This window comes from Mustelus asterias, chromosome 5, assembly GCF_964213995.1.
Source record: "Mustelus asterias chromosome 5, sMusAst1.hap1.1, whole genome shotgun sequence".
Classification (NCBI taxonomy): Eukaryota; Metazoa; Chordata; class Chondrichthyes; order Carcharhiniformes; family Triakidae; genus Mustelus; species Mustelus asterias.
The window spans coordinates 40,373,383-40,399,002 of record NC_135805.1 but is presented as its reverse complement, the minus strand read 5'-3'; the positions used below and the strand labels follow the sequence as shown (position 1 = coordinate 40,399,002).

At 42.5% G+C, this 25,620-nt stretch overlaps 1 protein-coding gene across 6 annotated transcripts in view; it reads right to left on the bottom strand.

Annotated features, from left to right (window-relative positions):
- The window catches only part of sim1a (SIM bHLH transcription factor 1a), a 76,993-nt gene extending 52,626 nt beyond the window's left edge, over positions 1-24,367 (bottom strand). The window contains exons 1-9 of one of the 6 annotated variants that reach the window (XM_078212429.1): positions 24,177-24,367; positions 22,985-23,695; positions 10,787-10,869; positions 9,295-9,384; positions 7,308-7,460; positions 7,064-7,149; positions 4,719-4,918; positions 3,437-3,543; positions 2,760-2,907 (exon numbers count right to left, since the gene is read on the bottom strand). In XM_078212429.1, the coding sequence (XP_078068555.1) occupies positions 2,760-2,907; positions 3,437-3,543; positions 4,719-4,918; positions 7,064-7,149; positions 7,308-7,359 (593 nt within the window). In that variant the 5' untranslated portion in view covers positions 7,360-7,460; positions 9,295-9,384; positions 10,787-10,869; positions 22,985-23,695; positions 24,177-24,367. Of the gene's footprint in view, positions 1-2,759; positions 2,908-3,436; positions 3,544-4,718; positions 4,919-7,063; positions 7,150-7,307; positions 7,461-9,294; positions 9,385-10,786; positions 10,870-22,984; positions 23,696-24,040 lie in introns of all 6 variants that reach the window. The other 5 variants (XM_078212430.1, XM_078212426.1, XM_078212428.1 and 2 more) reach the window with 5 other exon arrangements.
- Between the last annotated feature and the right edge of the window lie 1,253 nt (positions 24,368-25,620).

Here is a 25,620-nt window from a genome sequence, read left to right as displayed (position 1 = left end):
CGAATGGACTAACCCCAGAATTCTGAAAGAGATAGCTGAGGAAATTGTGGAGCATTGGTAGTGATCTTTCAGGAATCACTGGAGGCAGGGAGGGTCCCGGAGGACTGGAAAGTAGCTAATGTAACACCGCTGTTTAAGAAGGCAGGGAGGCAACAGACAGGAAATTATAAGCCGGTTAGCCTGACTTTGGCAAGATTTTAGAGTCCATTATTAAAGATGAGATCGCGGAGTATTTGGAAGTGCATGATAAAATAGTATTGAGCTAGCACGGCTCCATCAAGGGGAGATCATGTCTGACAAATCTGTTAGAGTTCTTTGAGGAGGTAACAAGAAAGTTAGATAAAGGAGAACCAGTGGACATGATTTATTTAGATTTCCAGAAGGCCTTTGACAAGGTGCTGCATAGGAGACTGTTAAATAAGTTAAGAGCCCATGGTGTTAAGGATAAGATCCTGGCATGGATAGAAGATTGGCTGACTGGCAGAAAGCAGAGAGTGGGGATAAAGGGGTCTTTTTCAGGATGGCAGTCGGTGCCGAGTGGTGTGCCTCAGGGATCGGTGCTGGGACCACAACTTTTCATAATATACATTAATGATTTGGAAGAATGAACTGAAGGCACTGTTGCTAAGTTTGCAGATGATACAAAGATATGTAGAGGGACACGTAATATTGAGGAAGCAAGGGGGCTGCAAAAGGACTTGGGCAGGCTAGGAGGGTGGGCAAAGAAGTGGCAGACGGAATACAATGTGGAAAGAGTATTTTCCAAATGGAGAAATGCTTAAGGAAATCAGAAACACAAAGGGACTTAGGAGTTCTTGTTCAAGATTCTCTTAAGGTTAACATGCAGGTTCAGTCAGCAGTTAGGAAGGCAAATGCAATGTTAGCGTTGATGTTGAGAGGGCTAGAATACAAGAGTAGGGATGTACTTCTAAGGCTGTATAAAGCTCTGGTCAGACCCCATTTGGAGTATTGTGAGCAGTTTTGGGCCCTGTATCTAAGGAAGGATGCGCTGGCCTTGGAAAGGGTCCAGAGCGGGTTCGTAAGAATGGTCTCTGGAATGAAGAGCTTGTCGTATGAGGAACATTTGAGGACTCTGAGTCTGTATTCGTTGGAGTTTAGAAGGATGAGGGGAGATCTTACTGAAACTTACAGAATACTGCGAGGCCTGGATAGAGTGGATGTGGAGAGGATGTTTCCACTAGTAGGAAAAACGAGAACCAAAGGGCACAACCTCAGACTAAAGGGACGATCCTTTAAAGCAGAGATAAGGAGGAATTTCTTCAGCCAAAGAGTGGTGAATCTGTGGAACTCTTTGCCGCAGAAGGTTGAGGAGGCCAGGTCATTGAGCATCTTTAAGATAGAGATGGATAGGTTCTTGATTAATAAGGGGATCAGGGGTTATGGGAAAAGGCAGGAGAATGGGGATGAAAAAAATATCAACCATGATTGAATGGCGGAGCAGACACGATGGGCCGAGTGGCCTAATTTGGCCCTATGTCTTATGGTCTCTTATGGTCAACATGTACATTGGGATTCCTACAGCTCCTATGCTGTAAGATTGGCTTTATCAGCAACTTCATAAATAGGGCCCAGGCCACTTGCTCACCAAGCAAACTTGATGCTGATATAGGGTATACCAAAGACATCCTGCAGGATAATGGCTGCTCTGATCAGAGCTGCACTTGCTGTATATCGCACAAACTATGAACAAGTCTAAATCTGTCACTTTCAGTCCTGAAAAATGGACAGTCTACCTCAAATTACCATGGAAGGATAAGGTGCCTCAAAGATTTGAGCAACAGGTGAAGCTAGCTCTTTCATGCCACTGTGATGCAGCAGCCACACAAGTGGTATTTGCCACTAACAGGATGCTGCCATCAAGTCAAAAAGGATTTCTGCCTATCACTCAAAGAATAATATGGCATATGAATTTCAATGCAATGTCAGATATGTAGGCCATATGCCGTTCATATCAAAAAGCACATCCTGTTACCAACAGGCAAAGTACTGACCATACGCAACCTGCCTGTATCTGCAAAGCTCAAAACATATTGTCCAACATTAAATGTGATTCCACAATTGGACAGCACTTGTTAAACAATCCTAATTGGGCTAAGAATTACACTGACAAACATTTTAAGATTATCAGTTAGGCTCACAATGTGCCAACGTACATGTGCTAGAAGCAATATATATTCACATACAGGGCTCTACCCTTTAAAGGCATTGCACACATTGCACATTTTACAACCGAACAACAGCTTGGGCAACAGCCATTCCCTGGATCATTCCCAATGGCAATGTTTTGACCAATCAGAGCCGACCAACCTGGTTTGAATTTAAACAAAGATTGGCAGTTAATTGTTCCCTGATGCACTCTCCATGGCAATGCCTCTACCAATCAGAGCCCACATGCCATCTAGTTAACATTCTCTTTTCATACAATATAAATTGTTGTTCCTTTTACAATTGGTATTCTTGCGAATTTGCCCTTGTGACTGCAAGATGAAATGCTTCGACAGCATATTTCCTTTTTCAGCAATACATCCAGGATATTAAGAGCTCCAGCCTGCCCAACATATATTCCATCATATTTTGTGTTTGCTTAGGGAATGTAGCTTAACTCTGCACAGTCATCCTGCCAACATCCTATCACATTTGTCCAGTTTAGGCCCTTTGCAAAGTACATTTTGTTCTGGTGATGCAGCACTTGCATTATTGTGTTCAAACAAATAATGAAGAGGTAAAAGGTTACTCACGTGAGGACATAGTTGACACTAACGATGCAGTGGGGCCGGGAGGACCTGCTATTGTGGACTATTGTTGCGTAGCTCTGAACCCACACCCAACCTCCGTGCTTTGCAAGAAAGCGGTAATATTTTGTTGTTACCTGTCCTTTGACAAGCACTGTGCACAGAAAGGAAAGTTAATCAATATTTCAGCCAGGTAATTGCTTTTTATTCTCAATTCACTCTTTGCAAAAATAAACAGCTTGCAATATTGGGGCACAGCGCACCTCCTGTTCTAGTTCGAAAATGTAGCACTGAAGATTGCAAACGTGGCCTGTAATTGATTTATAATTCTTCCAAGCTTTACTCTTGAAAGATCAAGATCATATTTTGATTCATGAAGCAAAGTGCTTTGGTATCCTGGCCAGACTATTCAGGTCCAATTTGTTTATTCTGCCCTGAGGCTCATTTTCTTTTAGCTTCCAAAAGACTGACCGATTTTGGCACTCATCATTGCCAGCACATTAGTGGAACATATTTTTGCCTTCGCAATATGCAGAATTGCTATAACCTCAGGTAACCAATTGCTATGCTAAAAGGAGAAGAAGTGAATTGAAGTTCCACAACTATGACCTAACAAGGTAGTCCTTGTGCTCACAAATTAATCAGTAATGAATTAATCCTCTCAGAAATGGAAAATTACTCACACAAATGATGGGCACAGCGCAGGTGAAACGTATCACACCCATGGACATGATGATAAAGAGTTTTTTCTATTAAATCCTGAGGTTCGTAGCCTGTCAGTTCAGCTACCCTGCAAGTGGAAAACAAAAAACATGCAAAAGCAGATATAAATAAGCATGTTCCAACAAGATGGGCTGCAATGGTTCAAGAAGGCAGCACACCTACTCAAGGGCAATTAGAAATGGACAACAAATGATCACCTTGCCAGTGATGCTCACATCCCAGGAATTAATTTTTAAAATTGTTAAACGCTTATCCCGTTGTATACTTTATTTGACTGCACTACAAACTTAGCCCCATCAGCAATGAAGATAAAATACACTTCACCTTGAATTCATCAGTTCAATATAACTTTTAATGATTGGATCCATTGTTGGTCTACTCAACTAAAGACATAGATATATTACACAAACTCATTTTTAATTCCTAATACGAACAGACCTATGGTAAAATGGTTGCTCCAGTATAAATATCATCTAATTCCAAGAAAGATATTTTCTCGAGAATGGAGGTTTAAGCTGCTGGATATTCCTAAGTATTTTTTGGAGATTTGCACTAACATTAGCCTGCGATGAGAGGTATATCTGATGCCATTCGCGAGTGCTCAGAAGAGATGCTTATTTTCAATTTCTTACTGCAACCACTTGACTGTATTTGGGAGCTTCTAAATAACCAACGGATCACTGTGCACTTTGTACCACAGCCACAGAATCGTTTCAAGCAACTTTGCATTTGCAGCGTATCGAAGCAAATGAAAATTCATTGTTGACCTTCATCTAAACCAGTGGTGGGCAACCTGCAGCCCGGGGGCCGCATGCGGCCCACGCGCGGCACTGCCACACTCCATTGGGTTTCCATTCACATAGCTTTTTTTCCTGCCGGTATGACTGAAGTGATATGTATGTAAAGCAAGGGCAGGGAAAGAGACGTGCATTCTCAATACACACAAGACTGATTGTGAGAGTTGCGCGCTCGCTCCCTCTGCATCCAATCAAGCATAAATATTTATTTTGTTTTCACCACTTGTAGGTGATGACAGTTCTAATATATGAATGAGTCAGCATTTTCTATTACTTGTTATGAAACATGTGTACTAATGTATTCAGTCTTATTTAAGGATCATAGTTAGTGAACATGCCGATTTCAATCTTGGGGCTCACTGAGATGTAGGAGGGCCACTCACTAGCCTAGATTGCCCATCACTGATCTAAACTCAAAGGTTACTTGACAATATCATGATCTTACCTGGAGTCAAGAAATATAAGTTTCATGTCAAGGCTAGCTCGGAACATAAACATATTGCTGTGCAGTTTGATTTCTGTCACAGCACTTGGGGGCAGCGAATGGCCAACCGCCACCAATCCAACATTCTGGTAACAACCATCGAAAGGAGACATGTCTAGGCTGTACTGGCGAATCTTTAGATAGCCACTGCAGTGGATAACCTACAAGAGACAGATGCATTGCATTTTTACAGTGTGAGTTGCCAATGCAATGGTAAAACACAAATCACCCCACCATTGAATTCTTGGCTGATCGCTTGTTAAATTAATGACTTTAGTCTGTGAGCTACATTGTCTCATGTCTGCCTCCTTGGTTGCAAGTACTTCACAATTTGATTTGATTTGATTTATTATTGTCATATGTATTAGTATTGGGTGCTGTACAGACAAAGCATACCATTCATAGAGAAGGAAAAGAGAGGGTACAGCATGTGGTGTTACAGTAAAAGATTGAATTAATGCAGTTTATAAGAGTTAGAGTTTTAAAAGTATAGATCGAGAGTAAAAGATAGAATTAGAGGGTATGCTGGGCACAGCTTGCAACTAAGACTCGTTAAATGTGGGAGTTATGTTAATTGTTGACTGTCCTTCGAGTTTCATGGACCAGTTAAGTTTTGGATTTGTGATAGATTCTAACATCCTCCGATAATCAAGCCAGTGGCCTTATATAGCAGAAAGGAATTCTGTAGTATATTGTTGCTCCCTTGATTAACCCCTCCTCCAATTCTTTCACAACTGATCAATCTATGCCATCTTCTTCCAGTCAGGACTGCTACTCTTTAAGCTTCTCTGCGGCTTCTAACATGTGTGCAATTCAGAGGCATGAGATATACTTTCATCAAGAAAATAAACATTGTGTCATTTCTGTTCCCAGTGAGACACCAATACCTGTCAATCTGACTAAGATTTGACAAAACCACCAGAAATATTGCTTAGTGGATTAGAGCTCTGGACTCCACTGAGATTCACATGTACAACAAGAAGCTATAAAGCATATGATTTCACTGCTATGAAGCTACATCTTATTAGCAAGTCTGCTGACTAATCCACAATCATCTTTGTTGTGAGCTCCTTTAGATACACAGTGTACCAGATTACTTTGCTATAAATTTCTTTTTTGACTTTGACAGTGTGGAAAATATCAATTTATGTGAAATCCTCCAATGTGTAACTTGAAGTGACTGAATGCATGGTGTATGGTAGCATTGCAGTTATGGACTGGCAACTTGGAGACTGTGAATTCAAATCCCACTATGATAAATTGTTTGATAAATGTGGCAGCACTAGAAAAAAAATCACCATAAAAGCTACCACATTGTCACTAAAATCCCAGCTGGTTCATGAATATCCTTCAAGGAAAGGAACCTGCTCATTCCATTTGGTCTGGCCTATATGTGACTCAAGTATCACACTGTGCTGGTTCACTCAATGGCGTGGAGATGCCGGCGTTGGACTGGGGTAAACACAGTAAGAAGTTTAACAACACCAGGTTAAAGTCCAACAGGTTTATTTGGTAGCAAAAGCCACACAAGCTTTCGGAGCTCCAAGCCCCTTCTCACCTGAAGGAGGGGCTTGGAGCTCCGAAAGCTTGTGTGGCTTTTGCTACCAAATAAACCTGTTGGACTTTAACCTGGTGTTGTTAAACTTCTCACTCAATGGCCTCAGGCAACTCCAAAGATGTGGATTGGCCATTCTAAATTGCTCCTTAGTGTCCAAAGATGTGTAGCATAGGCAGGTTAGCCATGGTTATGGGGATAGGGCAGGTTGGTGGGCCTGCGTAAGATGCTTTTTCAGAGAGTCAATGCAGACTTGATGGACTAAATGGCCTCCTTCTGCTCTGTAAGGATTCTATGGGAATTCATAATTGGTAATAAACGCTGCATTCCAGCATCGCCCACGTTCCAAGCACAATTATAGAAAAGACTTCCCAAATAGAGAAAACCCAGCCACATCACTAGAATTGTTTGCTTAGATCTACATCCCATTATACGTAAACATAACTTTCAATCATGTGGGCCTTTTGGTATCAAAGAAAAAAGTGTTTTAAAAATATAGTCTATGTTAAATTAATGGATACAAGTTTAACCAAAATAATCTTTCCCTAAGGTGTGATGTAAATTCATTTCCCATATGCACTCACAAATGTTAACAGCATTACAATACTGGACACAAAATAAAACATAATTTTCAAAATAATGTTCAATGTGTGTTTTTTTAAAACTGTTTGAAATTACTACCTACATAAAACAGGCAAAGGAAAACAAGAACAGTCCTGATCTGATTGTGCGTCAAATGAGCAGAACTCACCTTGTAACCACCACAGGTTAAACCTGCGTTCCTCTTTGCCAAGACACATTTCATCCTCACGAAAAAAGACCGTTCAATTTCATATTCTGTTAAAACACACCACAAGGGTTTACATTGGTATTGATATAACAGGGTGGTGCGGGTTGGGCAGGGAAAAACAGGTTGGTAATAGGGGAAAATACATGCCCCCTATAATGAAAAACATAAGTACAAGTGAGAATGGATGAGAACAAATTCAGTTTACCTTGAACAAAGTGAGAGTGGTAGGGCTGATGAGCTGTTAGAACTGCAGTCATTTCGTCATGGTCAGCTGGATGGATGTACTCATAAATACTGTTCCCAGTCAGCTCTACCTGTTAACATCATGAACACTTTTAAACTTTCCTTGAAAACAGTTCTGTAATGAAATAGATGTATCACACATGTATTCATTCGCGCACCATCATTTTGAGATATCTACCAAAAAGGAAACCATTTCCTTCTATACTGCATCTGGCAACTTTGAATACATTTAAAGAAATCATTTCAAATGTGCTTGTTTTGTATTTTTATGGCTGTTTGCATACCATGAATATTAATTTGTTGGGGCCTTTGAAAGATAAAGATCTACATTTTATTCAACACTGTTTTGCCAAGTTTTTAAAAGCCAAAAAATGAAAGAAATGAATCAGCAGAGAACTTCAAAAATGTAAAAAATTAAACAAAGGAAAATCTGTTTCTGTTTGTGCACTGTTACATTCCCCTTGCAGTCTCATATAAATTTGCATATTTCATATATTTGTTACAATGCAAGCAAAAATTGCTGGTGCTTTTTTAATGCACATGCTGTGTGATTCACATATTAAAGGCATTTTCTATATATATTGATATTTCTTCTTCCAGGCACCAAGCATTACAAAATTCTATGAGTCCCTGGTATTCATCAACAATATATTACACATTTGCCACATTAACACAACATTGTTGCCTTGTTACTGATTTTCAGCAACATTATCTGAACAATGATGTGGGCACAATTAATGAGGGACTACTGCCTGATAGCTCCAGTCTTCTTAAAGCTGTGGTCGTCTTTTTTTAAAAGTAAGGCTCCAACAGTAAATAAGAATTATAATTGCACAGCAAAAAATATGTGCCTATTTTTCCTATTTTACAGTTAGCTATTTTAATTTGACGTTGACCATTTAAAAATAATAGGGAGTCGTGTTACTGTTCCAATTACGTCACTGCAAAAAGATTATTATAAAGTGAACACTAAAGTGTGAAACAACTGACCATTTATTTTATGATCCATAAATATTTTGTTTGCATCCTCTGCATATTATATCATACAGGAAATTCATTTGTTTAGCAGTGTATGCATGGCTCTACAATAATTAAATAGCACTGAATCTTAAAAGACTTAAACTGGAATTCATTTGTGAAAACGGGCTGGTGTATAATTACGTTGGAATAATATACTGTGCTTTGCTACTTACCAAAATAATGCATAAGATTAAAGTCAACATTTATGCAGCAGACTTTAAACATAACAATTTTAGAAAACACAGCTCATCACAGAATCGCCAGACAGTGGATAGTCTGCTGTATATTAATGTGCATTACCACATGCACAATCTGGAGTCCTAGTGTTACCTCAGACTTGCTTAGATTTTGTCCCGATCCCCCTCCATTTAAAACGAGAATAAAGGCAAGCAAAATGTGACAGTGGACTGTGTTCACTTCACAGTGACGCTTTAGACCCTGGGTATATTTTTAATGAGGGTCTTTGTCAGTCTTGCCTCAAGTTTCATTTTTTATTTGATAAGCTTCTAGTTCTGATTGTGACCAAAAGCAAAAGAAGCATCGAAGTTGGGGATATTTGAAAGCACAGAAAATGACAACGATCGGGGGTCAGCCCTCACTGTATCAAATTCAAGCAGCATGCAATCTGAGGAAATGATTTTGACTAATCTGAGCACACAATAGGAGTACAATGAATATGTTTCTTCTGAGAGGTGAATCATGATTGCAGGATGGATAAGGAGACAGTGAACGAATGTATCAGTCAATGTAGGTCTTCATCATGTTCGGACATACATATTAAATACCTAAACGCAAATATCTTTTGAAAATGCCTACTTAATTTGCACAGCTTTGCAGATCGAACTGAGCAATGACAAATGGCTGCACACTTCAGAAATTCTAGCTACCTGCATACATGGAGAAAGGGCGGGAGAGACTCGTTGTCCTACCTGTGACAGTCCCAAGTGCACCGATGCGGTTTCAGAGATGTACATAATTTTCCCATCGGGGGCCACCACGAAGATAAAACCATCCAAGGTCTGGGATGTCCAGAAACAACAACAAAAAGTCGTCACAGGCTGAACGCGCGTCGGCTCCATCGAATAATTTGACAATACTCGAAGTGGACTGATTCGTACAAAAGGTTATTTAGATCTCTCTTCATTCTTTGCCTGCGTTTTACCGAGTCGGCGGCAGGAGGTTCTCCGGGATAACGCGCCCCCAATTTGTAATGGGAGATGGGGTGGTGGGGGAGTGGGAGGTTAAGAGAGGTGTTTTAACCAAGCCGTGAGGCTTGAACGCTGGTGGACTTTGCTGGGGAAATGTTTCGGAAGGTTCTTTGGAACTAGACGCCAGATCTTTTTTAACCTCAAAACAGAAAACGCGGCAGTGAAAAAGCCCATCTTGTCATCTGCATCATTTGTGTAATAATCTGTTTACTTTGTTCACAATATAAAACAAACAAATTGTAAGTTTCCCATTCACATAATAAATATACAACGCTATATATTTTACACAAAAAAATGATGTGAGGTAGGGGGCAGCTGATAGAGATCTGGCTTTGATTTATTTTTAAATGTGTTACTGTATCGAAATGTTGTAATTTTCATCGGGTTTATGTAATTCCAGACGCCACTGGGCCACATAGTAGTGGAAGGCAACTATTATTATATATACTCTGTAGATCATGTGCTCTTCCGGTTCACTATCCCAAGGAACCACACGCGCCTTTCTAACACCTGTGTACGTGGCAGTGGCTTTAGCACCTTGTTGCTAGTGGGAATCCAAGCAGAAAATAAATTGACGAGTTGGATTTTTTTTAAACTAAATTGTTACGGATTTTCGGCAACTGTGAATAGAAATTGGTGTTTATTTTAAAGAGGCCTTTGAGTATTATATTTAGTATTCTTCACGTGAGTGGGGCCACACGGAAACATGATCGACCAATCTGAATCAATAATGTTATCTTAAAATCAAATTTGCATAAAGCATATTCCAATTATTAATAATAAATGATGATCGCAGTAGGTCTCCCCCCCCCCCCCCCCTTGAGATTTACTTTTAGATCGCAAAGAGTAGTAATAAGCTAACTTGTCTTAAGACAATGTCAAGCGACCTCAAGAGTGTGCCCCCGCCCCCGGGGACTGGTTGGAAACCGTACGCGATGCAGGGACCAAAGGATCCGCTTTCAAACAAGAAACTGACAAAAAGTGTAACTGAGCTGAGACATGTATACACAATACTGCCGCTAACTCGAGGCTTTTGCACACATTGAGGTGTGGCTCTGACTTACAGGTGCAAGTTATAAGTGCATAAGGATTCCCACCTTCCGCCTTTATCCCGACGATATTTGTTTTTGCTGCCAAGAATTCAGAAACACCAAAAAAGTTTCCCGCAGATGCGATGCGATGAAAGTGCAAATTAATGTTCCCGTCGATTTACCTGTAAAAGGTGAGATCCCAATTCTCGGCTGACATTGTCCATGTGACCAGTGCGACTGGTTTGGCCCCAGGCTTCTCCCAGTCCTAGAACGTGCAAAAAAAAAGAAACACAGTGAGAAACGGCACAGGGACCCAATAATACCGGGTTTATAACAGCGGGTCAGGAAGGGGCGAAAACCCTACATTGAACAACGGCGAAAATGTTACCGAAGATCAGATCTTTCTGTAATTATTTCCATTTTATTCCAGGTTAATAGGACATTTTTGTGGTGGTGGAGTGGGGGGGAGGCGGGGGGATGAGACGGAATGGTTTAATGCACATTTCGCAATAATCGGTTAGTTGAATTGAATGAATGTGGAAAAATGATAGTACAAAATGTTGAAATAAATATATAACTAGACCGAAGCAATGAGGCGCAATAATTCTGTGTGATGTGGCGTTAGCGTTCGAAATAATACAAGGCTAACCATGAATGTTTTTAATATTTAACATAACTATATAAAATAGGGATTAGTGGACATCTGAAATGTATGTCTAGAGCTCAGTGGTATTTGAATAAATATTTGCTGTATTTGTATTGACAGCGATTCATTTTATTATATTTCATTCATGTTTGATGTGGGTTAGCGAGGTCGAATCTGAAGCTGCCTGAGCAATGAGACACGCCGGAGGACAGGGTACAAATGTTCCCCTTCAAAAGGATCAGATCTCTCAAAATACATAACCACCGTCGCTTATCGACACATATTCTAACAAAAGCTTGGGATTTCTTATTTAGCGCGCACTTTGGGCTGTGCCCCTCACCATTTCTCTGTGAGCGGCCTTGTACACACTGTAGTACAACATAGCACTGGGGAGATGAGGAGGGGGGAGTCACTTTAACAGACCCTACCGCCTTTTAAAAGACACCCAGATTAAATCAGGCGGCCACACGAGGCTGGCGAGGAGAGCTGAATTCACTCCAAGTAGTAATGGTGTGCAAGTGGGTGAGGTGAGGTGAGGTGAGGGGTGGGGTGGGGTGGGATGGGGGGGGGGATGCAAGTGGGGGGAGGAGCTGGTGCGGAGGAGGGGGGCGGTTGCAAGTCTCCAGTGTTTGAACAAGTGTTACCTTTTTCGCACACTCACTTTCTGGGCGCTTTCATGCATTGAAATAGACCAGGGTGTGATAGGAGCGCGTCCATAGTTAGCAAAAAAAGATTTCATTTGGAATCCTTATTCCCCCCCCCCCCCACCCCCCACAAAGAAAAACAATAATTAGGAGGGAGTCCATGGAAGACATTAGGGCACCGTGTAAGTGGAACAGTTCCATTGAAGCGCGGTGAATGAATTGATGTAACTTCAAATCCGGTTTATTAACACAGCCACGGTTTTATCAGACCGAGCTACAAGCGTATGAACAAAGTGCAGACATTTCTCTACCGCCCTGGGTTCATTTTAATCCAAATCGACGTGGTCAAGAAAATTCAACCTATTAAACAAAAAAGCAAGTAGAATGGAAAGGTTTGATCTGATGTATAGTGGGTTGGAGTTAAACGGGGAACGGTTTATTTTCCTCATTCTGTGACCATATTCCTCCTCCTTCGGATACCAGAAGGTTTTGGCGAGCAGGGACATCCATGAGTGTGGATGTGCCTGGCAGGATCCTGCAGCGGCTTGCCGTGTAGCTGAGCAGGAAGCTCTGCCGCTCTTGGCCAAGTGGAAGGATCCACAGGCTGGGAACCAAGCTCCTACTGCACGTACCTTCCATCGCCACCCAGTCCTGTAGTGGGACTTGACTTTCTTGCCTTAGAGGCGGGGACGTTATCCACTGCGCCACAAAGGCCCTCCTGGGACCATCATTATTACTCCATTTATTCTGAAAAAGTTTTCGTTTTGTGAATTTGTTTTGCACCCTCAGGTCAGAGATATGCCTTCTGATACATAACACGCCTAGTAAAAAGTCTCACAACAACAAGTACATAACACTCGCCTGCCACTGCTGTTTAATGGCAACATGAAGAGAAAGTAACGAACTAAGCAACTGCTTCATCTCCCCAAACTCTTGCGAGTTTTTTTTGCTGCAGATTCCTTCGGCATTTAACAAGATTGTTCCAGAGATTATTCTACTACACTGCTATGATTATCCTCAACTCCTTTCCACTGAAATCTGACCGATAATGTCCATCACTTTTGTCAGTAACAAAGCGTGGAGCAATGGGTGGATTTCCCTGCTGTAACAAATATACCTTCCCTCCCTGTTATCACGCGTTCCCCTTGTAAAGGTGGCTCAAATCCCCAGTCCGCTGCCTCAACACCTCTATTTTTTTAAATGTCCATGACCTTCTCACCCTGCTGCCTATTTATCTCTCCTCTGTACTCTTGCAAGAAAATCTCGGCGGCAGTGCCCATCCGCTGGCTGTGGTTGGATAGTTTGAAGATTATTCGGTGTAGAAGCTAAATGCAGACCTGGAAGTTACTGACCGAGATTGTGTTTGCAGTGTGAAGCTTAACAGTCGGTAGTTGGAAGGCAAGATTCAGCCTTTCCTACCGAGATTGCTCGTCTGATGTAACGTAACGCAAATTGGACAGAAAGAGATTCCAGCAAATACTGGTGCTATTAATCCGACCCCGAGGCTGCATTACAGAGCCGTGTCTGCAAAACAACACACTCCCATTCCCGTCCCAGACAAAAACGCCACCATCCTTATTAGCATCGTGCCCGTTCCCGCTGCATTACTTTGTCTATTCAGTCTATTCTGATTTTAACAGCTCCCGATGTGCTTGTTCGGGATGAGAACGGGATTGAGTGGCAGAAAGTGGCGGCCCCGTCAACAACTCACACTCCAGTGTGAGAAAACCAAGGGCCGTTCCATTCATGTGTGTGAGACCTCGCTGCTTGTTTCTGTCCAGTGTTCCGAGGGGGGAAGTGAGAATTCGTCGAAAACAACTGCATTTAAGCTTACACGCGCACCCCAAGCAACACTGACATTTTCAAATAAATTGTATTTGGAAAGTCACGTACTGGGCCCATCCCTACCTGAGAAAGTGCACCAGGTTTTCAAAGGTAAAGCAGCCAGCCTGATTTGGGATCAAATTACGGGTGCGCTCTAACATATTGCTTACAGATGAGGAGGTGGCCGATAACGTAACCCACGCGCGCAAAATACATTCTCAAAACCTAGTGTTTAAATACAATCATTCGCGTGAAACCCCCTTTTGTTTTATAATATAACGTTTAAACCTCCTTAATTGTAACCATAAATAAAAACACAGTCCGGGTTATTTAGGGTGGTGAGTCCAGTTCTGGTCCAAATCATCTTTAAAAAGTGTACCTCACGTTTTTGGATGATGTTACTGGTTTGGCAGTGGGGACTCACTGCCCAGAAAGGGCGCCTCCAGCCACATGGACTCGGGTTATTTTCTCTTCAGACATTTCAGCGGCAGAAAGCAAACGCCGTGTGATGAGCATGTGTGTGTGTGTGTGTGTGTGTAATAAGCTCCCTTGTCCGAGGACATTGAAACGCCCGCTCGAAGGATTGTTACGAACAAGTAATCCAATGTAAATCATTTCCTAAACAGAACGAAATCCATTGAAATCGCTGGAGGAATTAGCCTTGAGACGAGGGACTAAAAATGTGATTTCTGCACTTGACCTACCGCCGTGACAGCGGCATCGCCATCCAGACTGGGAAATCTGGCTTTTTTTGTGTGTGAAGGGTTAGAATGGAAACACGGGTTTGGTTGGTGGTGGATGTGTGTGTGTGTGGGGGGGGGGGGGGGGGAGAGATAGGTGCTGAATGAAGAAACTCTTGTAAGTTGAAGAGGCCTGAGGTGAAACAAGCTGCTTTTGTGAGTTGAAATATATAGCCGAAGCTTTCGGGAGGCGAAAGATTTTCCCAGCCAGAAGAGGCTACCAGCCACGCAGAGACACATATTAATAATCTCCTTTGGAAGGATTCCTCCACCTCCTTCAAATTAGCCTTTCCGTGCTAAAAGACTTGATTTAATAAAAAAAAAAGGAGGAATGTTTTAACGTTATTGTTTAGGGGAAAGTGACATTAAGCCATAGGGAACTAACTGGTGGCTAAAGTGGTTCGGGTTTCAAGGGAAGTCTCAGCAGACACACATACACACACACACACATACACACAAGCGGGGGAGGAGACCGTTGGGGGGCGGCTGGGGAGATAGAGGGAGAAAAAAAAATAAAGTTTCTGAGAAATAAGTCGACGGCGGGATTGAGGCGATGATGGGACTATTTCCATGTAAATGTCCCCCTGACCCGGATTACCTCAATGGACTGGACGCCTGTGTTTTGTAATTTCCTGAAAATGAGATTTCGATTTATAAAACAAGAAACCAATTAGTAACCAAATGAAGCGAAGTAGATCCAGTAAAATTGACCAAATCCCTGAGGAGCCATTTAAGGCAGTTCTTGGCGAGTAAAGCGATGGTTCCTAATCAGCCCTCAGCTCGGTTCGCTCTGCAGCTGGGCTTTCTGCTATCCACAAAAAAAAGAGGAAGCAATCGATCCAAGTTTCGCAGAATGAATCTCTAACTCCACACTATTTATATATACATATGGTATCATACACACACACACATATACATATATAGTGTTATTTAAAGCAGGATTAAGAATTCCGTAACCACCCACAACCCTAAAAATGTGCACAGAATGTGGATTCTGACAATCGAGAATTAGATTCAATTCAATTAGACTTTCTGTGGTTGCTTTTCAGAATTTGGAATGGGACTATTAATAAAAGACAACTGGTTTTCTAAGTATATGTGTGGTAATTGATTTGAGAAGTGTGCATGCGTGTATTCATTGTATTCTGTTTCAGGTTAGTCTGGTAGTGATTAATATTGGACATAAGAGACCCGCTAGGATCATGTTTCCTAAAGCAGTCCCCACCTTCTCCTTGCTCTTTATATCTAACCCCCCAGTCCCTGGATTGTTGGGATTTCATTTGCGGGAGAAAATTCAATTCATTGTTACTGTTGCTCGCCACTTGATGTGAGCTGAACAGTCCAGACACCGCCGATAAGTATCTAACCTGATTAACGGAGCCGGACCACGCCATTTCTTCAAGCCTATTTTGTTTCTTGAGGGCTTTAATTACATATTATTTCGAGACGGGTAGCCCTGCGGTGCAAGCACTGTTGTCAGTCTTATTTGAGAAAGCATATACGTAATTGGGTACAGGAAGCTGATCAATGTACTGTTCTGGGGGGATTGCAGTTTTTAAAAGAGAAAACAGCAAAGGCAGAACGATGCACGCGGCACAGTTTGAGGTCAGGAATAGCCCGGCTGAGATCAGCCAGCCTTAAAGATCCTCTGATCGCCACCTGGCCCATACCTGGGGACAGATCAAATGTGTGTAACAAATGGCATCCGTGAACGATATTGAAGCGTCTTGCTTCGATGTCAGCGGTTTCACCCGTCTGCACAAATAAAATTGTAAACCTCAAATTTCTTGAATGTTCCCAATGGTGGGGGAATCCAGAACTCGGGGTCATAATTTGAGGATAAGGGGACATTTTAGAACTGAGGTGAGGAGAAATTTCTTCACCCAGAGGGTGGTGAAAGTGTGGAATTCACTACCACAGAATGTAGTTGAGGCCAAAACGTTGTCTGATTTCAAGAAGAAATTAGATATAGCTCTTGGGGCTAAAGGGATCAAAGGGATATGGGGGGAAGGGGGGATCAGGATATTGAATTCGATGATCAGCCATGATCAAAATGAATGGTGGAGCAGGCTCCAAGAGTCAAATGGCCTACTCTTGCTTCTATTTTCTATGTTTTTATGTTTCTTAGAGAATGTGTTCGGGACTTCAATTCACATCTGTGCACAGAGGAAATCAGGCCCCGTTTCGTTACTGTGGCTTCTTTGGGATAAAACAGGTCACCTGGTTTGGCAGGGGGTGTGAACCCGGGAAGTAAAGGCGCAGAACCCAATAATTTGCGGAGAGCAACCTGGCGCAGGTGAACTGTGTTTCTCAGCCCACTTTGGCCCCCTGCTACAGACATGAGCCCCTTGGCCGAGATAAAGCCAACATCAACCTACAGCCAACCACCAGTAGCATGGATAAAGGCAAAATACTGCGGATGCTGGAATCTGAAACCAGTAGCACGGAGACCGGCGCATAACTCAAACACACACAATAAGTTATTTACTCCAAAACACACAGATGCTTCTCTATCCTAAAATAGACCTCGCTCCTCCGTCCACCCGCACACCATTCTAGCAGATCAATTGTTAAACAGTAATAAAATAACAGTTACCGAAAAGACATATAAAAACTCGCCACTGCAATTTAAAAAAGAAATGTTAATTGCGTTTGCAAAATAGTGGGCAGGATTTTGCGCCCTGGATTGGAACCAGTGTGTCTGAATTACTTCAATATTGATCATCTCTGGTCGTGGTCACCTTTCCATTATCTTTTCCTGTGCCTTTGTTTAGGGAATAGAGGATCTCACGCTGCGTGCCTATGTGTTCTTTTGGATGTAGGGACGGATCTGACTCGTGGATTTGCATATTTATAGGGCCTTGTTCTCAGGTCTCCCTATATGACACTTAAATACATGTGTGTGTATATGTTTGTGTACCTGTGTATATGTATATAGGTGTATGTGTGTGTATATGCGTCTGTATATGTATGTATGTGTGTATATGTGTGTATGTGGGTTTGCGTGCATGTGTGTGGGTTTGCGTGTATATGTGTGTATGTGGGTTTGTGTGCATGTGTGTGGCTGTGTGTGTGTATGTGGGTGTAGATGTTTATGTGGTGTGTGTACATGTGTGTGTCTGTATGTGTGTGTGTATATGTGTGTGTATGTGGGTTTGTGTGCATGCGTGTGGATGTGTGTGTGTTTGTGTGTGGGGGCGTGTGTGTATATGTGTGTATGTGTGTTTGTGTGCATGTGTGTGTGTTTGTGTGGATGTGTTTGCGTGTGTGTGTGTTTGTGTGGATGTGTGTTTGTGTTTGTGTGTGTGTGTGTATGTGGATGGGTTCTGACTCGTTATTGAAGCCTAAGTGGACGGGATTTGACCTACTGAGGCCTGTTCTGTAAGTTGTCTGTTCGTTTAGATGCTTTGAGCGTCTAAACGTTTTAGGCTTTGAAATAAAAAAAACTGCAGAAATTGACATTCTTTTTCTCTCTTTATGTTACCTTTTCTTTTATTGGGGTTCACCCCAGAAGGTGCATGGATACTCCAGGTACCTGGAATCGTGACCCCGGGCTACAGTGCCCATCCGGTAATAGCAAAGGTGTCTTTTCCTCCCGGCTACCCCATTGGAACACTAACAAACGCCAGGAACTGCTGGCATGTTAAAAAAACTCACTAAGAACTTGCAGCGTGTATTTCTGTGAAATTGACACGTAAAATGTTGCCAGATGGAGGTGTGTAAACCAGATACTGACAAGCAGAACCTTTGCAAAAGGATTGTAAGCGCCGAGCCTCATATTGGGTTTCACTCGATGTGCTGAGGAAAGGGGGTACCGCGCCTTTCACCCCCTCTTCAATATTAATATTCTTTATAAATCATGACGGCACCTGCATGCCCTACAAGTTAGCAGTAAGCATCAGTTAACTTGTGGGTTGACAAACACAATGCTGTCTGATAACTTAAGGTTTCAGCAGAACCAAGTGTTAAATCCAAGAAAACGTACGGGCAGGACGGGGGGAGGCTTTCTCATTAGCGGCAGGTGAAAATGGCAACATGTGCCTTGGTGGGGGAGTTGCAGATGGGTCCCGCAGCAAGGGCTGCACCTCTCTCCCCAGACTGCCCCTAAACCCTCCGCAGTGCAAATCTAATGCACATCTTATTTGTGACTTGTTGCTCATGTGAGGGTTGTCACTTTTGAAAGCTTCCCAACATCCCACCTTGCAACTGAGCAAGTAGAAAGTACTGGGTACTTCTCGATTATTAACCGCTGCAAAACGAGGGGGACAATATGGTCCGGGCAAACTGGTTTGTTGGGTTGTAATAGTCTGCCCAGAAAGTGGTGTCACAAGTGTTGGTCCAGAACTAGGGGTCATAGTTTGAGGATAAGGGGTAAACCTTTTAGAACCTCCACAAGCAGACGGTGGTGAATGTGTGGAATTCACTACCACCGAATGTAATTGAGGCCAAAACGTTGTCTGATTTCAAGGAGAAATTAGATTTAGCTCTTGGGGCTAAAGCGATCAAGGGATATGGGGGGAAGGGGGGGATCAGGATATTGAATTCGATGATCAGCCATGATCAAAATGAACGGCAGAGCAGGCTCGAAGGGCCGAATGGCCTACTCCTGCTTCTAGTTTCTATGTTTCTAGTATCCACACGCAAGAAGCTCCAGTTGACAGCGATGAGAACAGAGAGTGACAGCGTCACCAGCCTCGATTGGACATGATTATTTCAAAATCATTCATAGAAATCATAGAAACCCTACAGTGCAGAAGGAGGCCATTCGGCCCATCGAGTCTGCACCGACCACAATCCCACCCAGGCCCTACCCCCACATATTTACCCGCTAATCCCTCTAACCTACACATCTCAGGACTCTAAGGGGCAATTTTTAACCTGGCCAATCAACCTAACCCGCACATCTTTGGACTGTGGGAGGAAACCGGAGCACCCGTTTTATGAAGCGGAATTGCTATTTTGCTCGTTTTGTACGGAGGGGAACCCTTAATTCCTGCTCTATTGAGAAGCAATTGGACACAATACGCAGTTATTTTGATACATCGATCATCAGTCGCCTTAAGCAACATTTGCCGAGCCGCTGTGCGAATTTGGTTCCAATCGAAAATTCTTCCTGAACATTACCTGCTCCCCCGGAATCCCCTGCTTTAACCCAAACCGTCCTACTGGGTACTGGCCTCTTTCAAATATACATTCTTAACTCAATCCGCCCGGTGATGCTACATTGAGCAGGGTAACGAATGAATGCACAGGGGGTCCACTGAAGTGCGATGATTTGTATTTAAATAACGCAAGAAAATAACTTCACCCGGAATTATTGATCGGAATATATACTCACAATATACTCACAATCCGTTACTGCTCCCACTTTAATGATTTACACTGAACTTAGCCAAACGAACAAACCCTTTTTTCCCCCCTCAGTGTTTTGGTTCAAATATGTTCTCATCCTCTCTACTGTGGCATCATCTGGGTGTAAATCATGACGGTTGTTTCCTAACAATTCATGACTTACTTTTCACAACCCTGCGTTTTACTAGTTAGGTTCTAGAACTGAATTTGTTTGAGGAAAATAGTTAACAAGATATTATAAAAATCTCAAAGTACATTTATTTGAAGCACTTTGAAATTTAAATACGCGTATTCCTTCTGTCTTTCTCTGTCATGATTAGACCTATGCTCTGTGAGCACAAGTTCCAACAGCAGCCTTCAGAATGAAACAGTTTGCAGAGGAACCGAGGTGCTGAGAGTATGGAGAGGGCAAACCAATCACAATCTCCGCCTGATGTAACACGTCAGGCAACTGCTTCCCAAAGCTCAAAGGCTTTTGATTGCATAGTCACTGAATCATCCCTGTTCTTCTCTGAGTCTGAGGGAAATTGGATGGTCTTCCGTTTATTTTTCTCTCTGGTAACTTATGCGTAGAAAATAAAAGCCTGCTACAGTGCAGCAAAACTCGAAATATCTCTAAAACGACGACACCTTATTTCCCTAACTGCTGGGACCCGTTTCAAACTTGCCCCTCACAGCGTTTTGGGCTTAAGAGTCTCCGTTGCAGAACTCTTACGTTTTTGACACTTTAAGCAGATCAAGAGCTATTCACCTGGGTTAACTCCGAATGAATGCACAGGGGGTCCACTGAAGTGCGATGATTTGTATTTAAATAACGCAAGAAAATAACTTCACCCGGAATTATTGATCGGGCGACTGGAATATATACTCACAATGTTATGATGATTTTTATTGATAATTATGACACTCACCCCAGTAGTTTTCTGATATCAGCTTGGGAATTTGGCCTGTGTCACCTATCAGTGTAGATTTGTTGTTGGTATCTCACCTGATCACCACTGCGATTCTTACTTTGTAGAATGTTACACGAAAACGACTTCGCGAGTAATGATTCCTTACTTAAATCGGATTTAGCAAGTTCATAACTAAAACGAGGAGGAGGGGGAGATTTACTTCTGAAAGGGCATTTGAAAACACAGCAGTTAATCGCCTTTGTATCATTGTTTGAGCTGATTAGAATTTAAGGCAAATTTGACTGACATATTCTTAATGTTATTTGATTTATTAGTGTCACATCTATTAGTAATCAGTGAAACGTATTGTTTCTTGCGCTGTACAGACAACGCATACCGTTCATAGAGAAGGAAAGGAGAGAGTGCAGAATGTAGTGTTACAGTCATGGCTAGGGTGTGGAGAAAGATCAGCTTAATTCAAGGTAGGTCCATTCAAGAATCTGATGAGATAATGTGCAGCGAAAAAAGTTTACATGACATGAATGTGTGTGTGTGTGTGCTGTACATCTCTCCAGCAGTTGTTTCTGCCCGGTTTCCCCCTCGGGTTTGATCGGAGTCGATCCCCCATCCACCCCCACTCCACTCTCTCTCTGATACCCTGTAGATTAGTCATCACCTTCCAAGCAGCGCCATATGTTTCATTTGATCAAACACCTCGTCAGATATGCAGAAACATAATTGACAAGTCTCTCTATAAAGCACGCGGAAAAGGAGTCCATTGGGGGTGGTAAATCACCGCAGAGAATGGGGAGGAGGGGGGGAGGGAATGGTGCACATTTTGGTTTTAAAACGCAGAATACTGAGGATGGGAATAAGGTGAATGCAAAAAGTAAATAAGCAACTGGATTCAAAGTAAATGTGCGGCTGGTCAGTATACTCCCCCCATCCCCCCACTTTAGGACGTACCTATAGAAAGCGGCATCCTCACATTTTAATTGAGTAAGCACTCAATGTCAACACTTCGAAAGCTCGCGATTTACAGGATTATCCCGAATGTGAACTGCCACGAACACCTTCACATAACGAAGTAAACAGTGTGAGGAGACACCGTCGCGGCTGAACCACAACATCGGCCTCCAGTCCATAAATCATGCCGCGGTGGAAATTTGACTTTTAAATATAATTCTTGTGCGGCTTTAGCCTCACATTTCTGTGATCGGTCTGCAGCAAAAATAAAGCCTTAGAATAGGGCTTTACCGCAAGAAGAACTTTAGTCCCGTTGCTGTTTTCAGGTGGCTTCACATATGTCCAGCAGCACCCGCTCTCTCATATTAAATATTCCGTTTGGGCTAACATTTCTCTTACAAGTGTTGTGCTTCACACAATTATTGCCTTGCAGATGACCTTAATCTACCCAGCCCACATTGCACATGTTTTGCCAGCGAAGAAACTGCATTGCTTTCTAAGCATAAACAGCCGGCCTGTCTTTAGTAGCAACCTGTTCGCTTTCGTTGCATAATACTGACTGAATCTCAATAGGAACAAAGACTGTATGTCACTATAACTTCCATAAAACTAGTCACTCTCAATAACCACTGACAAATTGGTTTCTAGAGTTTCCATGTACGCTCGTTAAATAAAAAAATAAATTAAAATAGTCATATTGGGACAATGTGGAACTAACTATAAATAATTCCCATTAAAGTAGAATGATTGTTATATTTATATAATTGTTACAAGTCTGAATAACACTATATTTGGTCCAATTCATGCACCATCTTAAACAAAAAGGCCTGTTTGCAAATAACATTGAATATGACCTCACACTGATGCCTTTGTCAGCCTAAATTTATATATAATTTTGCTTAAAGTTGCAATGGTCAGACCATATACGGTGATATTATGCTAGGGGATTTTCACAGTAACTTCACTGCGACGTTAATGTAAGCCTACTTGAGACTGATAAATAAACTTTTTTAACGTTATTTTTATTTTCCTCACCATTTGGATCTGATCATACGAATAAACATCCAGCACTCACAATTTTAGTGGACTGTCAATTTCAGAACTTTGAAAGCCCACTATTGTCCAGAGGACACTTTGCACATTGAATATACCCAGTATCAGTGTGGACATTACTAATGTCCTACCTAATCGGTGCATTCCACATTTATTTTCCTAATCACCTCTGAATGGGGTCTAACCGTGATCTTCATTCCTCCATACAACAGTGTCTTTTATTTCCCGACCCAATAAAACAATTAGGAAATATTGAACCTACCTTCAGGGAAAACCACCCTCATTTTTAAGTAACTGGTTGTCAGTCTAATGATGGAGGCTTTGTCCAGCTGGGAGGTTATTGCAGATGGCAGTGGCAATAATTTCGCCAGTTCATAAAATTCACTATTTTCCTTCTCCCGTCTAGTCCGGGCGGCATTTTTGGATTTTTCCTTCATTTCGTTTTCTTATAGTGTGGCCGCCATAGGTTCATTCCCCCAAGAAATGAAACGGTTGTGGTTTTAACACCACGTGTGAAATAACAGAATATATGTCGAAATTAATAGTTTTGTTTGGAAGGGGTGGGGAATCACACCCCCTCCCCCTTTCCTTTCAATTAAACTAAATATGGCAATATTAAATAGGACAAGGTAAACGTCGAGAGATTGAAGAGCATCCGGACCGCTATTAAAATCAGTGGCAAGTGGAAGCCGAGGTCAATGGAAATGTTTTTTTGTGTATAAGTCTGAGTTTTGAAAGCAATCCAAAGGCAGATCACAACTCTTGCAAACGGCTTGGCATGACCGTGCCGAGGGGTGCACCGTGCCAAGGGCTCTCTGCTGTGTTTTTATACCTGGAGGGGAACTGCTTTCGTAACGAGGGAGCCATAATCCAGCCAATCTCAGCCCCAAAGTCCCCCCTTTTCTTTTTTTTCTTATTTCAGATGCAATCTCCAGAGGGCTTCAGCTTTCGTGCCCGCAACTGGCGAGTGTGTCTGGAGGAAAGGCAGAAAGAAACAGGCATTAGAAGCAAAAAAAAAACAGGCAACGTGTTCCCACTTAGAAGCAGAGGAGAAACCCCGAAAGGTGCTTTGATGACTTTAAACTGTATCAGGTAGTTAGTGACTGCATTTCAATACTTAATTACATACATAACCGAGTGGATAAATATTAATGCAAAATCTTGTTTGCAGGTATGGAGGCCTCCAACTCAGCAGCGATTACACTTAGAGGACTTTATCTAATTTTGGCATTAAATTGAAATGTCAAGGATTACGTTTTACTTGACTTTCTTCTAAAGGCACGTATATAATCTCGTCCACATGGGTCCTGGTGCTCACCTTGGGTCATTAAAAACCAAGTTACATTTTCTGGGGTTACTCCAGCAAACACTCGAAAAGTGACTAAGGGCAATAAACAGTCGAGTTTTATTGTTTTTATCTCCCTTCCCCCTCCTCCCCTCCCCACCCGCCCTACCCGTTTCTTCTTCCTCCCTCGGCTCGTTATTGCTGAGTGTGGCGGGCCGCCGCCGCCGCTTTGCGGACCTCTTCCCTGCGCTGAACTTTGGCTGCCTGTCGAGCAGTGTGAAGCGCAACTTTCCGCCGCCAGCCTTTTCCCAGTCCAACTCCAGCGGCGCTCCGGGCGCCGCTCCCGCCCACCTGTCAATCACACGCCGTCCCGCCGGCCTCCGATTGGCTGAGCCGCCACTCCCGTCTGCGCGAGGCGAAGAGGTGGACGTGGAGTCTGACCTCTGACCTCCCCCCCACCCCCCCTACCCTCACCCTCCCCCCACCCCCCCTCACACACACACAGCACAGAAAAGCCAGGGCTGCAGTTTGCAGCCACCCCACAGACCCACCAACACTGGAATGGTGCAGAGGAGATTGGCAAACTCCTCAACTTGTTCGGGCGATGCGACTGGCAGAGGAATGCATGGTTCAGTTTGCATTTCACTCACACACACACACATATTTATATGTATCACCTTAAATCTGATTATTAGGAAGCAAATGTTTAGTTATTTGCGTGGTAGAAGGCAGGGGAACCGAGATGTTAAATATATTTAATACTCGTAACGCATAGGGGATAATAATCGCGCGCATCTTCGTTGCAAAGAGTCTGTGCAGAATTACCATAAAGTGCATTGTACAGTTTAGAATTATAACTTGTACAATTGGATTTGTATTGTGAACGAGGGACTAAATTTACCCTTTTTATTAAGCGAGAACTGAGAATATAGAAAGTGAACAGAAGTATTAATAAGATGTATATCAGTGCGTTGAGCTGTGCATTCATTGAAAGCTCCATCTGATGCCTTGAAGGACATCCTCGCTAAATGTAGGGTATGGTAACAGGGTTAAATTGAACTTGTTGCCGTTTCCTTTAAGCTGTGCTGACAGAAAACTCGTGATATAAATTCTGCCCCGTCGCGCGTGCAATTAAAAATCGTCACATTGACCATAGTTTGTTATCTGGGTAGTTGTAACATTTAACAATACCGTTACAAATGACCTACCCGCTTAATCCACAGTGAGTTAGCTCACGGCTCGAACTCATTTGATAACTATTTACAGAATGTCCTGTAAGGAAACGATACAAAGATATACATATTCTTGAGTATCGATTTTCACTGGGTACAGTCCACCCAATTCGGATTATTTCTGAACCTCAAATTATTCAAAAGACAGACGGAATAATGCAGCCCAGCGCCCGTTTATTACTCAATCAATTACAGTGCGGTGTGAAGGTGTTTAAATTTCTATTGCACGACATGATTTCAAACATGGCTTCAATGCTGGAGTGAGTGTGAAATTAAGCCCCACACACCGATGCCAAGGAGACGATTTGAGCCCGAGAATCTTTGTACAAGTGGAAATGTTATTTTTTTTCTCCATATTTCCACATTCATCTGCGCCTCAAT